This window comes from Coregonus lavaretus (assembly GCF_964263955.1).
Source record: "Coregonus lavaretus genome assembly, chromosome: 36".
Taxonomy (NCBI): Eukaryota; Metazoa; Chordata; class Actinopteri; order Salmoniformes; family Salmonidae; genus Coregonus; species Coregonus lavaretus.
Window position 1 is genome coordinate 8,023,326 of NC_140023.1, and position 13,218 is coordinate 8,036,543.

The 13,218-nt window shown below is 44.8% G+C and overlaps 1 protein-coding gene across 1 annotated transcript in view; it reads right to left on the reverse strand.

Annotated features, from left to right (window-relative positions):
* The window catches only part of LOC311110591 (ryanodine receptor 2-like), a gene marked incomplete at both ends in the record, with an annotated part of 90,749 nt that overhangs the window by 59,711 nt on the left and 17,820 nt on the right, over window positions 1–13,218 (reverse strand). The window contains 19 exons of the mRNA XM_084153110.1: window positions 2,584–2,687; window positions 2,845–2,977; window positions 3,070–3,184; window positions 3,427–3,703; window positions 3,788–3,928; window positions 4,179–4,284; window positions 4,520–4,720; window positions 4,845–5,730; window positions 5,936–6,162; window positions 6,379–6,465; window positions 6,688–6,847; window positions 7,010–7,170; window positions 8,437–8,551; window positions 8,693–8,988; window positions 10,859–11,067; window positions 11,165–11,339; window positions 11,514–11,722; window positions 11,842–11,989; window positions 13,022–13,181. Of these exons, the coding sequence (XP_084009236.1) occupies window positions 2,584–2,687; window positions 2,845–2,977; window positions 3,070–3,184; window positions 3,427–3,703; window positions 3,788–3,928; window positions 4,179–4,284; window positions 4,520–4,720; window positions 4,845–5,730; window positions 5,936–6,162; window positions 6,379–6,465; window positions 6,688–6,847; window positions 7,010–7,170; window positions 8,437–8,551; window positions 8,693–8,988; window positions 10,859–11,067; window positions 11,165–11,339; window positions 11,514–11,722; window positions 11,842–11,989; window positions 13,022–13,181 (3,910 nt within the window). The remainder of the gene's footprint in view (window positions 1–2,583; window positions 2,688–2,844; window positions 2,978–3,069; window positions 3,185–3,426; window positions 3,704–3,787; window positions 3,929–4,178; window positions 4,285–4,519; window positions 4,721–4,844; window positions 5,731–5,935; window positions 6,163–6,378; window positions 6,466–6,687; window positions 6,848–7,009; window positions 7,171–8,436; window positions 8,552–8,692; window positions 8,989–10,858; window positions 11,068–11,164; window positions 11,340–11,513; window positions 11,723–11,841; window positions 11,990–13,021; window positions 13,182–13,218) is intronic.

Sequence of the window (13,218 nt, forward strand, 5' to 3'; positions counted from 1 at the left end):
GGCCTTTCAGGTTATGTCGATATAGGACTCGTTTTACTGTGGATATAGATCATTTTGTACCTGTTTCCTCCAGCATCTTCACAAGGTCCTTTTTGCTGTTGTTCTGGAATTGAAAGTGCGTTCATCTCTAGGAGACAGAACGCGTCTCCTTCCTGAGCGGTATAACGGCTGCGTGGTCCCAAGGATGTTTATACTTGTGTACTATTGTTTGTACAGATGAACGTGGTACCTTCAGGCGTTTGGAAATTGCTCCCAAGGATGAACCAGACTTGTGGAGGTCTACCATTTTTTTTCTGAGGTCTTGGCTGATTTATTTTGATTTTCCCATGATGTCAAGCAAAGACGCACTGAGTTTGAAGGTAGGCCTTGAAATACATCCACAGGTACACCTCCAATTGACTTAAATTTGAATTTTCCAAGCTGTTTAAAGGCACAGTCAACTTAGTGTATGTAAACTTCTGACCCACTGGAATTGTGATACAGTGAATTATAAGTGAAAAAATCTGTCTGTAAACAATGGTTGGAAAAATGACTTGTGCCATGCACAAAGTAGATGTCCTAACCGACTTGCCAAAACTATAGTTTGTTAACAAGAAATGACTCTAACCTATGTGTATGTAAACTTCCGACTTCAAATGTTTATATATATATATATATATATATATATATATATATATACATATATATATATATATATATATATATATATATACATATATATATATATATACAGTGAGGGAAAAAAGTATTTGATCCCCTGCTGATTTTGTACGTTTGCCCACTGACAAAGAAATAATCAGTCTATAATTTTAATGGTAGGTTTATTTGAACAGTGAGAGACAGAATAACAAAAAATCCAGAAAAACACATGTAAAAAATGTTAGAAATTGATTTGCATTTTAATGAGGGAAATAAGTATTTGACCCCCTCTCAATCAGAAAGATTTCTGGCTCCCAGGTGTCTCTTAAAGGGAGTGCTCCTAATCTCAGCTTGTTACCTGTATAAAAGACAAATGTCCACAGAAGCAATCAATCAATCAGATTCCAAACTCTCCACCATGGCCAAGACCAAAGAGCTCTCCAAGGATGTCAGGGACAAGATTGTAGACCTACACAAGGCTGGAATGGGCTACAAGACCATCGCCAAGTAGCTTGGTGAGAAGGTGACAACACTTGGTGCGATTATTCGCAAATGGAAGAAACACAAAATAACTGTTAATCTCCCTCGTCCTGGGGCTCCATGCAAGATCTCACCTCATGGAGTTGCAATGATCATGAGAACGGTGAGGAATCAGCCCAGAACTACACTGGAGGATCTTGTCAATGATCTCAAGGCAGCTGGGACCATAGTCACCAAGAAAACAATTGGTAACACACTACGCCGTGAAGGACTGAAATCCTGCAGCGTGGCAAGGTCCCCCTGCTCAAGAAAACACATATACAGGGCCGTCTGAAGTTTGCCAATGAACATCTGAATGATTCAGAGGAGAACTGGGTGAAAGTGTTGTGGTCAGATGAGACCAAAATCGAGCTCTTTGGCATCAACTCAACTCGCCGTGTTTGGAGGAGGAGGAATGCTGCCTATGACCCCAAGAACACCATCCCCACCGTCAAACATGGAGGTGGAAACATTATGCTTTGGGGGTGTTTTTCTGCTAAGGGGACAGGACAACTTCACTGCATCAAAGGGACGATGGACGGGGCCATGTACCAACAAATCTTGGGTGAGAACCTCCTTCCCTCAGCCATGGCATTGAAAATGGGTCGTGGATGGGTATTCCAGCATGACAATAACCCAAAACACACGGCCAAGGCAACAATGGAGTGGCTCAAGAAGAAGCACATTAAGGTCCTGGAGTGGCCTAGCCAGACTCCAGACCTTAATCCCATAGAAAATCTGTGGAGGGAGATGAAGGTTCGAGTTGCCAAACATCAGCCTCGAAACCTTAATGACTTGGAGAAGATCTGCAAAGAGGAGTGGAACAAAATCCCTCCTGAGATGTGTGCAAACCTGGTGGCCAACTACAAGAAACGTCTGACCTTTGTGATTGCCAACAAGGGTTTTGCCACCAAGTACTAAGTCATGTTTTGCAGAGGGGTCAAATACTTATTTCCCTCATTAAAATGCAAATCAATTTATAACATTTTTGACATGCATTTTTCTGGATTTTTTTGTTGTTATTCTGTCTCTCACTGTTCAAATAAACCTACCATTAAAATTATAGACTGATCATGTCTTTGTCAATGGGCAAACGTACAAAATCAGCAGGGGATCAAATACTTTTTTCCCTCACTGTATATATATATATATATATATATAAATATAGAGAGAGAGAGAGAGAGAGAGAGAGAGAGAGAGAGAGAGAGAGAGAGAGAGAGAGAGAGAGAGAGAGAGAGAGAGAGAGAGAGAGAGAGAGAGAGAGAGAGAGAGAGAGAGAAGAGAGAGAGAGAGAGAGAGAGAGAGAGACAGAATAAAGTTAAAGGAGAGAGCTGAACAGACTTAAGAGGATTACACATACTGTATGCAGTCAGGGACAGAAAAAAGATTGAGGGAGATAAATAAGGAGGGACAGATCTTTCTCACTTTTTCCAGGTCTGGTTCCCTCAGGGCCAGGGCCAGCTCGTTGTTGTCCATGACAGAGGCAGCTGCCACGTCCAGAGGGGTGGCTCCACGCATGTTCGGAGAGGCTAAGGAGCGTATTAAACATATTTAAATCACAATAATAATAATAATAATAATTATAAGCCTTACAGTGTTGGTGATTTGCTGTTGCTGACACTGGGAAACATACAGAGAGAATGGCATTTCAAGTTACTGTTAATCGTATAGTCTTCTACAGCTCACCTAGACCAACACTGCTATTATCCAACAGGTAGCTGAGGTGCTCGAACATAGATCCCTGATTGTGTCTACTGATGCGACAGAAGTAACAAAGGAAGCGACAGCAATGGGCCACCATCTTAGGAAAGGTGATCTCCTAAAGAAGAAGAGAGAACAACTCCCAGTTAATTCACTTTTCTCACAATGGACACATTCATTCTTTTTTTATACATATCACATCTGTCTCACCTTGGACTCTCCCTCCCCCAGGACGTTCACCATCACCTCCATGACCGTCTCGTGCATCCCCAGAGCCCTCATCAGGTTGGGGTGCTGGTAGAACACCTTGTTGTTCATTATGTCTCTGCACAGGAAATAAACAATGGAGGGTTTCAGCTCCAGGGCTGAAGATTGGTGAACAGATATAACGAATGTGTTTTTGGGCTCAATGTTGCGATCCCATTTTTGGAAGTAAATTAAATTACGTTTGAACATTTCCACAGAACAGAGCTTGTATTATGAATCAAGACATGGTTTAGCTAGGCATCTATCTAGCGAGGCAAGAGTAGAGCTAGAAGAGGACTAGCAGTAGTTCTCCATTCGTACCCCAGTCCCCGGATCATGAGTCTCTCCTCCTCCTTGCCCATGCGGACGCTGAGCAGAGAGCGAATCTGGACCAGAGAGGCCAGCAAGGCCATAGTGTCCTCCACTGACACCTGGCTGATGGTGTAGGCCTTGTGGAGGGGAGCGCCCATCTGCCCCCCCAAGCCCTCGTACTGCCGGTGCAGCAGAGAAAACATGGCCCTGACCAGAGCTGGGTTCTCCATCACACACTCCTGTGCCCAGCGCACCACCGTGTCAGAGATGAGCTGCTGAAGAGTCGCTATGGGGGGAGAGACAATGGCCACTGTTAGTAGCCGACTTAATGTTGTATTGATCCTGCGCCCAGATGTGGAGCTTTGCTCACTGGTATTCTGTGCTCTGTCTTCCTCTTCAGGATCTGCAGAGCTCCTCTTCAAGCCGATTACTCTCCCAACCAGGCTGAAGAGACGATCTTTGATGGAGAGATTGGAATCCTCCACAACCGCGTCATTCTCAACTTCAATTCCTGCACATAGTAAGCCAACCAACAGAACATTGTATAAGGCATTGGAGAAATATATGTAATTAACAAAAACACAGGAGGTGCCATTCCAGGTACCATACCATGCCCTTTCGAAGTCTCTAAAAAGCTTAGTAGGCCAAGTTATGAACTCTATGCTCTCTAACACAAGCTTACACTGTTGTATGACAACCCACCTGTTCAGGTTATTCTCTCTGACAGAAGTACAGTAGTCTAGATTGATCTGGTTACCTACCACAGTGAGTCATGAGGTCCTGGTGGAAGTCCAGCAGCTGCTCTCTGATCTCCTCTGGACACGGACAGTCCCCCTGCTCCTCTCTGAAGCCCAGTAACATGTTGATCTGAGTGGGGGGGAGTAGAGGAGATACAGTCATGCTCCAGTACACAGAGCTCTTATTATATCATTCTATTTAAAACATTTTACACTTTGTGGACATAGGCTTAGATACAACTATGAACAAAAAGTGTCTCTCTGTGTCTATTTTGTATTCAAGTTATTTAATCCCTCCAATAATCTTAGCACTTAGACCAGCTCTGTACGTTTCCCTCTCAGCAGTCTCCTCTCTGTCCCCTGACCTGTTCTTGTGGCGGGGAGCGGAACTCCTTGGTCTTGCGGGCGGTGAGGGCAGCAGACATGTGGAGAGCCTGTATCACCTCGTTGTAGCGGAAGCGCTGGTTCTCCTGCAGGTACCCCACGAAGGTGTCTGAGAAGGCCACCACCGCCTCCACCCTGTGACGCACCTGACAGTCACACAGGTACTGTAGCAGGTGGCAGATCTGGACAGAGAGGGACAGGAACATCCATGTCAGGGGGTGAGCTCATGTCAGGTATTGACAGAGAAGACAGATCATTTACCACAAAGGAAAACATCAGACCCAAAATCTAGGTGTTTCTTCCTACCTCAAGTTTGACAGCTTCTGGTAGCTTCATCTGAAGCAGTCCTTGTGTTGGAAGATTTGGAATGTTCCTCCTTTTGTTCCCCTCACTCTCCATCACACTTTCCCTATCACTATCTGTTACAACTTCTTCTTCCAGCTCTTCCTCCTCCTCCTCCTCTTCTTGGGTACAATCTGCCTGTCGGGAGAAGACTCCAGGCTCGATCAGTGTCAGCACTTTCCCTAGGTCTTCGTCCCCAAACACCCCCATCACCAGCAGGGTGTGGAACAGCCGAATTAGGGGCACCAGCAGCAGCTCAATGCTGCCCCCGTCAGGATCCCTCACACCCTGCCCCATGGCCCACACAGCCTCAGTCAGCATCTTCACTGTCAGGTCCTTCAGAAGGTCCAGTGGGATTTCTGGGCTGTCTATATGGATGCCTTCCCCAGTCGCAACCACGCCATCACCACCACTATCACCATTGACTCCCATGCCATCTCCTCTGATGAAGCAGGGGGAGGTGAAGTGCATCCGGGGTCTGAGGGAGGTGCTGTTGCCCGTTTTGGGCACCCCCTGGGGGCTTCGACTAGCCCTGGGGCTGGGGTAGAGGGTGATGGCCCTGGTCTGCTCCGTCATGGGGACTATGTACTCGTGGTTCATAGCGAGGCGGGCCGTGGCGTGGGTGCTGAGGTGCACCTGGCCCAGGAGGTGGTAGAAGGCGGAGCGGAGCGGCCCGGGGAGGCGGGGGCTCTGGATAGCGTAGAGGAGCTGTGATTGGTCTAGGTGGCTGCAGAGGGCGTGGCCCACACGGGTGTTGCCCAGGGCACAGAGGGCAGAGTAGAGGAGCAGCGTGTGGTGATGGAAAGACAGAAGGTCACCTAGCTCAGAGAGTTCCAGGATGTCCACACACCTACAGGGGGGAGAGAGAAATAGCATGACCTAAATGCAATGTAAAAAAATCATAGGTGTACCCATTCAATTGTTGGGAGCATTGTAGAGTGCAATGTTACAATGTTACAATGTGTCTTTGCTTTGGCAGTAAACAATTTACTGACTCAACACGTTCCTGCTGGAAAGCTCTGAGGCATTAGTAAATATGGCCTTTGACCTCTGACCTGTTCTCCTCTGGGATGAGCAGGGTCATGACCTGCAGGGGCTCTAAGCACTGGACCCTCCAGCCGAGGCGGTCTTCAGGTTGGGCAGTCTGCACCCTCAGGGTGTGGTCTGGTACACGGGTCCAAAGGACGGGCGACAGCACCTGCACCTGCAGCCTGGGGGGACACTGGGGCATAGCATTCCTCCTCTGGCTCCTGAACAGACCCGTTGACAGGGGTAGCATGTTCTGAACAGAGAATAACAAGGTTTTTCATTCAAGACAATGTAGCCCTGTGGATATGGTAGCAGGGCCATTATGGTAAAATGTATATATTTTCTAAACAGTATGGACATGCTTAGGGGATTGTATAGTATTTGTAAAGTGCAATCAACAACACATTTTAAATTGGACAAACTGAGAGAGGCATCACATTGTTACCAATGAATAAGGCATTTAGGTTACCTTTATGCGCCCCAGCTCAAACTGGAACACATTGGAGCTGGTGGCCTTGGCAAAGACTGCAGGAAACAGCCTGGTGCTGGGCTCCACCTGGTTGATAACAGTTTGGTCAGTTAGTATGAATAGCTCAGAGACATCATATCATATCCCAACTGGTAGGAACTTCTCTTTATAAATCAACCTATTGAGAAAAACGCAAACTCACATTAAATACTAATGACTACTATGTATTTGCTTTGGGAGCCTTCTTCTCTTTGTCAACGCAACATTGTCATTGCAACATTGTTAATTGCCATTAGCAGTAGACTTTACCTGAAAGAAGGTCCCCAGCTCCATGCCGTTGGAGCTGAATGTTAGCAGTCCAGTGGTGGTGTCTATCAGACAGCCTATGGCCAGGCCAGCACTCCTCCTGCTCTGACCCAGGCCTGTGCACTCGCCGGCGCACACCATGTAGCAGTTACTACGTTTCACACTGACATACAGAAATACAACGTGGGAATGTCAAAATCTAACTTTAGTCTGAAAGCATTATTGTAATAATACTACAGTGCTTGTTTTTAAACATTATGATCAAAATATGTCAAGAGAAAATGTAGACACAAAATGATGTTGCTTTGTCCCTTATTAAACAGACCTCTCATGGACCTTGCCCATGTCGTCTCCGAGGGTGACAGTCACTGTGCGGATCTTTTCCAGGTCAAAGTTCAGCTGGTGCTGGTGGAAGTCAGAGGTGACCCAGCCCACCCAGACAGTGGAAGGGTCCTGACCTGGTAACACCCTAACTGAGTAATAGTACTGTGGAAGATTACAGGGAGATCAGTTACTGATTTTCTTTAACAAATGCCCTCAATTGACTTTGCTGTCTTTACCCCTTTCATACACAGACAAAAATCCCACTATTTTAACATACCTGCTTCTTTTTACCTTTTGGTCACCTGAAAGGTGTAGGGGGTAAAAAACATGGAAAAATAAAACCCACCTAAAGACCTAGTCATGATTCCTGCATTTTCACAGACCCTGTTACCAAAATACAGGTATCGGGGCTGTGTGACTGCTTCTCTGCTTTATGCAGGTATTTTCATTAACACTTTCATAGTTTAACACCTCCCTAATTTGAAATGCAAACAGCCCCCATGGTTTAACAACACCCCCACCCCTCCCAATTTGCCAGTTACCCACTGATATGTATAAAAGTCACTCAGTCACTGATCTGGAGAAACGTATACATACTTTTATTTCCTCACGCCTAGATTACTGTAACTCTTTGTATACTTGTCTCAGTCAGAAATCACTCCATTGTCTAGTTAGTTCAAAACGCTGCTGCTCGGCTTTTAACAGGCACCAGGTAATTTATCCATATCACACCTATTTTAGCTTCTCTACACTACCAGTCACTTTTAGAATTTATTTGAAAATGTTATTAATTACGTTTAAGGCTTGGTTTAGCTCCATCCTATTTCTCAGATCTGTTATCTCCCTACGAGCCAGGACACAGCCTGAGATCCTCTGGCAGGGCACTGATGACCATGACATGGTGCATTCTTTCATGCCAACCATACAGCCCTATGCCAGGGCCGACACAGGGGCTCACCTACCTGGTGACAACACTGGGCCTGAGTGATAACTAAAGGAGACCTGGCATTTGCCATTAGGGCCCCTAGACTTTGGAACGGTCTGCCAGAGGAGATCAGGCTTGCAGATTCAGTGCCTCTTTTTATATCCTGCATCTTTTATAAAGATGCTTGATTTCAATGCATGATTTTTATGACTCATGTCATTTTTTTTTTATCCTCTTGTTTTTCTTTCTTTGTTAGTATTTTTATTTTATTGTATTATTTTATGATGTGAAGAACATTGTTACCTGTATTGAAAAGCTCTATACAAATAAAGTTATTATTATTATTAAAGGGGTATACCTGCAAGAAAGTGGTTCATAAGGGGCTGTTTGAAAGGGAATCATATAAACATTGCCTTATATTTTTGTACAGGTAATATACCACATATTCTGTCTGAAATGGGTCAAAATAGTTGATGAAGAGTTGATGAGTAAAAGTGTATTACCGTAGTGGACTGGGCCAGATGGTCATAGTCGTCTTTGTCAGCATGAACCTCCTGCAGTAGACGGGCAGATGAGTGGCTTTTGTTCAACTCTGGTTTGGGTTTCTTCAACATGAACCTAGGAGCACACATACACAGATTGACCTTTATTAAATGCATATCAACACCATGAAATGCAAGCATTTTTCCCTCTGAAAATGTTCCCAATCCCTTATACAGTATATGTATTGTTTGTCATAGCCTGGTTTCTTCTCCCTACCGTTGTTTGAGTTTGGATGTTTTATCATGGCTGGAGCCAGCGTAAACATGAGATGATTTCAACAGCATCTCAAAGTCAGAGTCCACCTCAAACTCCTGCAGGTCTTTCCTGGCTGTGGAGACACTGCTGCTGATTGGTAGAGTAGCCCCTACTGGTCTGGAGAGGGCCTCAGCACATTCTATGGGCATACTGATTCTGTAGAACCCCATGTCACTGCCACAACTCTGGGGTCCCAATGACCTCTGTGTAACCTTTAGGCATGGTGGGCTCTCAGTGGACCCAGTGATTCTTGTCACCTTGGAAAAGAGACTTATAGAATTATACTCACATTTCTATGATAAGACCTGTGTTACTAAATATAATGGTAAGATTAAACTCCCTTGTACATGATTGTAGTCGAGAGATTGACCCCTACAGTACTGAGGGGTATACTACAAAGCAAGATCAATGACTTGAATAAATATTCTGAAATACATTTCAATTTTTTTGAAAGATAAGCTTGAAATGGGCATGGTCTAATTGACTGAAAAACCAAACACACATATGGTATTTAAGTTAATATGGTATTTAAGTTTAACTTTAGTCAGTAGGTATCAAATCTAGGGCTGTCCCCGACTAAAAAACAATCTTGGTCGACCTAGAGTTGTCTGTTCTAGAGTCGAAAAATGTGTACATGTATTTTTCCCTATATAGACACACCCTATGTGTTGAAATAAAATCAGCTATATGTATGCTACTGAGCTTGTCTGATGCTTTAAGCACACTGTGATTAAATAATTAAGACACACAAATGACTCAAGGGAGCCAGAGATCAAGATAGCCTAACCAGAAGAAAAAAAAACTGTTCCCGACCCTCTTCCACCCGCTGCTGCTGGCCTTCGCCGGTTCTGCTATTACGCTCCTGCTGTTGCGCTCCTAATAGGCTACACCAGGGGTCGGCAACCTTTTCCATTTGGAGTGCCAATTTATCTTACCATTTCTACCGATCTGCGTACCAGTTATGATTTTTATATGCACATTTTTGTGGAACAGTTTCATTTAATTTATAATAAAGTATTTGTATCTCAAAATCATTATCATGTGGTTAATCAAAAGTAAGTAACTTCTATTGCCATTGCCAACTATGTAAAAATAGCCTACATAAAGCCAACAAATAAAAAAATTGCAGCATGCAGGTTGAAAATATCCGGATAAAAATAAATATCCTATAAATCACATTGGCTATGCATGGACTGTCTGTACGGAACATTGTATCAACTATTAACTTGGGTCCGGCCTGAAGCTCCTGCTAGGAAACTTGCAACATTGTATACAATATTCTGTGCCCTCAGAGTGACAGACACTAATACATTCAATATAGTATTATTACAGTCTTTTACCGTTCTCATTGTTGGGGTGGACACGTTGTCAAATAAATCAATAAATGTAGGTATCATCGCGCTAAAGATACGTTTTCAAATAGGATATGTTGAGGAACTATTGTCATTCTCAATGGATGTAAAAACAGACTTCATTTACTTGCTGTTTGAGATGAATAAAAAATTCATTTGAGAAGTTCCACAGTGGTGGTGAGTTAAGACAATCAGAAAAACTATCAGATCCCCAAATGGACACATTTATAGGCCTACATTTAAGCGTAGGCCAGATAGCCTAGGCCTACTTCTACGTATAATCAGGCACGCGTCCTTACTCAACATTGACAGGAGCGCTACAAACAAACGACAATGAATACATTGAAAACTCCTAAATGGAATGAAATAAACCAAAACTTGTTCCTCACAAGTGTAGCTAGGTTGTGCAGTCTGCAAACAACGTGAACAGTACAAATTAACATAATTTACCGTAACCAAACAAACATTGTAGATTAGAAATTATGTGAATTAATGGTAAATGTACTACTGGTGATACTGGTGTGCAATCCCCATGGCCTCCGCAATGCATTAGTCAATTTTATTTTATTTTAGACTGCTCAACTAAGAAAATCTTGGTCGACCAACAGCCTATCGACCAAACAATCGACTAGTCGACTAAATGGGGTCAGCCCTAATCAAATCAATTGTTATTTCTGGTTGTTTACCGAAGTTAGCCGGCTAACTCATTGATCCTGCTTTGTAGTATACCCCCCTGGTTCAGGTCAGGTTGGCTTGTGGTTGTGTGGTGACTAACCTGTATGCTATCATGGTCTGTCTGTACAGGGATGAACTGTGGTTGTCTCCAGCTCATCCACAGGGCTGGGTCTCTGGCCATGTTGACAGCAAATGGCTTATAACCTTCCTGTAGGCCACACACTGTGAAGTAACACAGCGAGGCCACGTCACGACCCAGATTCAGCCTGGCCTTCTGGTTCACCCCGAGACTACACACAGGGAGGAAGCCTAGGAACGACAGGAACAGGAGGAGGAGGGAAAACCATCAGGTCAACACATCAAGTTGGTTTTTAGGAGGAAGAAGAGATTTGCCAAATTAACAAACCCTGGCTGATGTCAAAGTCCTTGTCAGCCAGCTCTGATCCTCGGTCGTTCAAAAGCACCTCTCCATTGAGAGTGACCATCATGGTGCATTCTCCCATGTCAACCATACAGCCCACCACGTCACCACTCTGCCAGGGCCGACCCAGGGGCTCACCTCCCTGGTGACACCACTGGGCCTGTGTGTGAGAGACAGAAGTGAGCATTTGCAAGAGACCTTACCAATGGCTACACACCAAGCTGCATGTAATGTCCAATCCATGACTCACTTCTAATAGTGCGAACTTGGGTATGTAGCCTACATAATATTGTTGATTACAGCATGTCACCAGTAGTAATTTCAGTCTTCTCACCTTGGAGCCGTCAAACACAAAAGCCTGCATGTCTGATCCTAGTTCCCCATTCGGTGTGCAGTGGGGACGAGCCCAGCCTACCCTCATGTCCCCTGCCGTCACTGCCTCAAACTCAAAGTACCACTTCCCCCTGGTCACAGCATACAACTTGTCTGCCCTGAAGATCCTGAACTTCTCAGCCGCTGTGTGACATGGGTCTGGCATCACAGCTGAAATCCAAAGGAGTAACAGCACATTACAATAACCTATTTTCATAATTATTAGAGGTGTATAAGATGACAATAATGATTAAAATCATTGCTAATGCGGAATGTGAATTCATCCATACCTCTGTCCTGGTCCAGGGGCTCCAGACTGTAGCCATAGCTCAGCAGGGTGCACACGGCCTCCCTCACACTGTCTCTGCCGGACTGTCTGCTCCTCTCATCCAGCAGGCTGTAGGGCACCAGATGAGGGCTCCGCTTGGCCTTCACATCCTAGAAGAACCAGAGAGAATGAGTTAGCACTCATTACCGCTATATTACTATCACATACACTGAGTGTACGAAACATTAGACTGACCAGGTGAATCCAGGCTAAAGCTATGATCCCTTATTGATGTCACTTGTTAAATCCACTTCAACCAGTGTAGACGAAGGGGAGGAGACAGGTTAAATAATGATTTTCAAGCCTTGAGACAATTGAGACATGGGATTGTGTGTGTGCCATTCAAAGTGCCTTTGAACGGGGTATGGTAGTAGGTGCCAGGCGCACCGGTTTGAGTGTGCCAAGAACTCCAACACTGCTGGGTTTTTCACGCTCAACAGTTTCCCATGTGTATCAAGAATGGTCCACCACCCAAAGGACATGCAGCCAACTTGACACAACTGTGGAAAGCATTGGAGTCAACATGGGCCAGCATCCCTGTGGAACGCTTTCAACACCTGTCGTAGCCGGCCGTGACCGGGAGACCCATGGAGCGGCGCACAATTGGCACAGCGTCGTCCAGGGTAGGGAGGAAATGGCCGGCAGGGATGTAGCTCAGTTGGTAGAGCATGGCGTTTGCAACGCCAGGGTTGTGGGTTCGATTCCCACGGGGGGCCAGTATGAAAAAATAAAAATAAAATAATGTATGCACTCACTAACTGTAAGTCGCTCTGGATAAGAGCGTCTGCTAAATTACTAAAATGTCAAATGTAAATGTCCATGCCCCGATGAATTGAGGCTGTGCTGAGGGCAAAAGGGGGTGTAACTCAATATTAGAAAGGTGTTCTTAATGTTTTTTACACTCACTGTATAAACCAAACTAGTCTGCTCCTGGACTTAGCCTTACAATAAACATCTTCAAATCCTTCATCAAGACATATCAGAAAGGTCTTCTCATCCCACAATGACAAACCAGGCTTACCACTATCAAAAGACCAGCTAACTTTCTTGTCGTCCTCTATTTCAAGGCTCTTGGTAAAGTAGATATTTCATTCACTCCACTGCTGTAGTTTGGCTGGGTCTACCCTTGTATCAAAGCTTACCTGGTGTGAGCTGTAGGTCCAGCCCTGCCTGATCCGGTCCCTGGCCCACACATTGTGATCATTCTCAGCCAGCAGGTCCACCACCGCCTCCTGGGCAGGACTCAGGGTGACGTGGCTCAGGTCTACCGGGGCTGGTCTATACCCACTCGGCATCTCATACCTAGACAGCAGAGGAAGGGTTAATTTACTACAAAAAA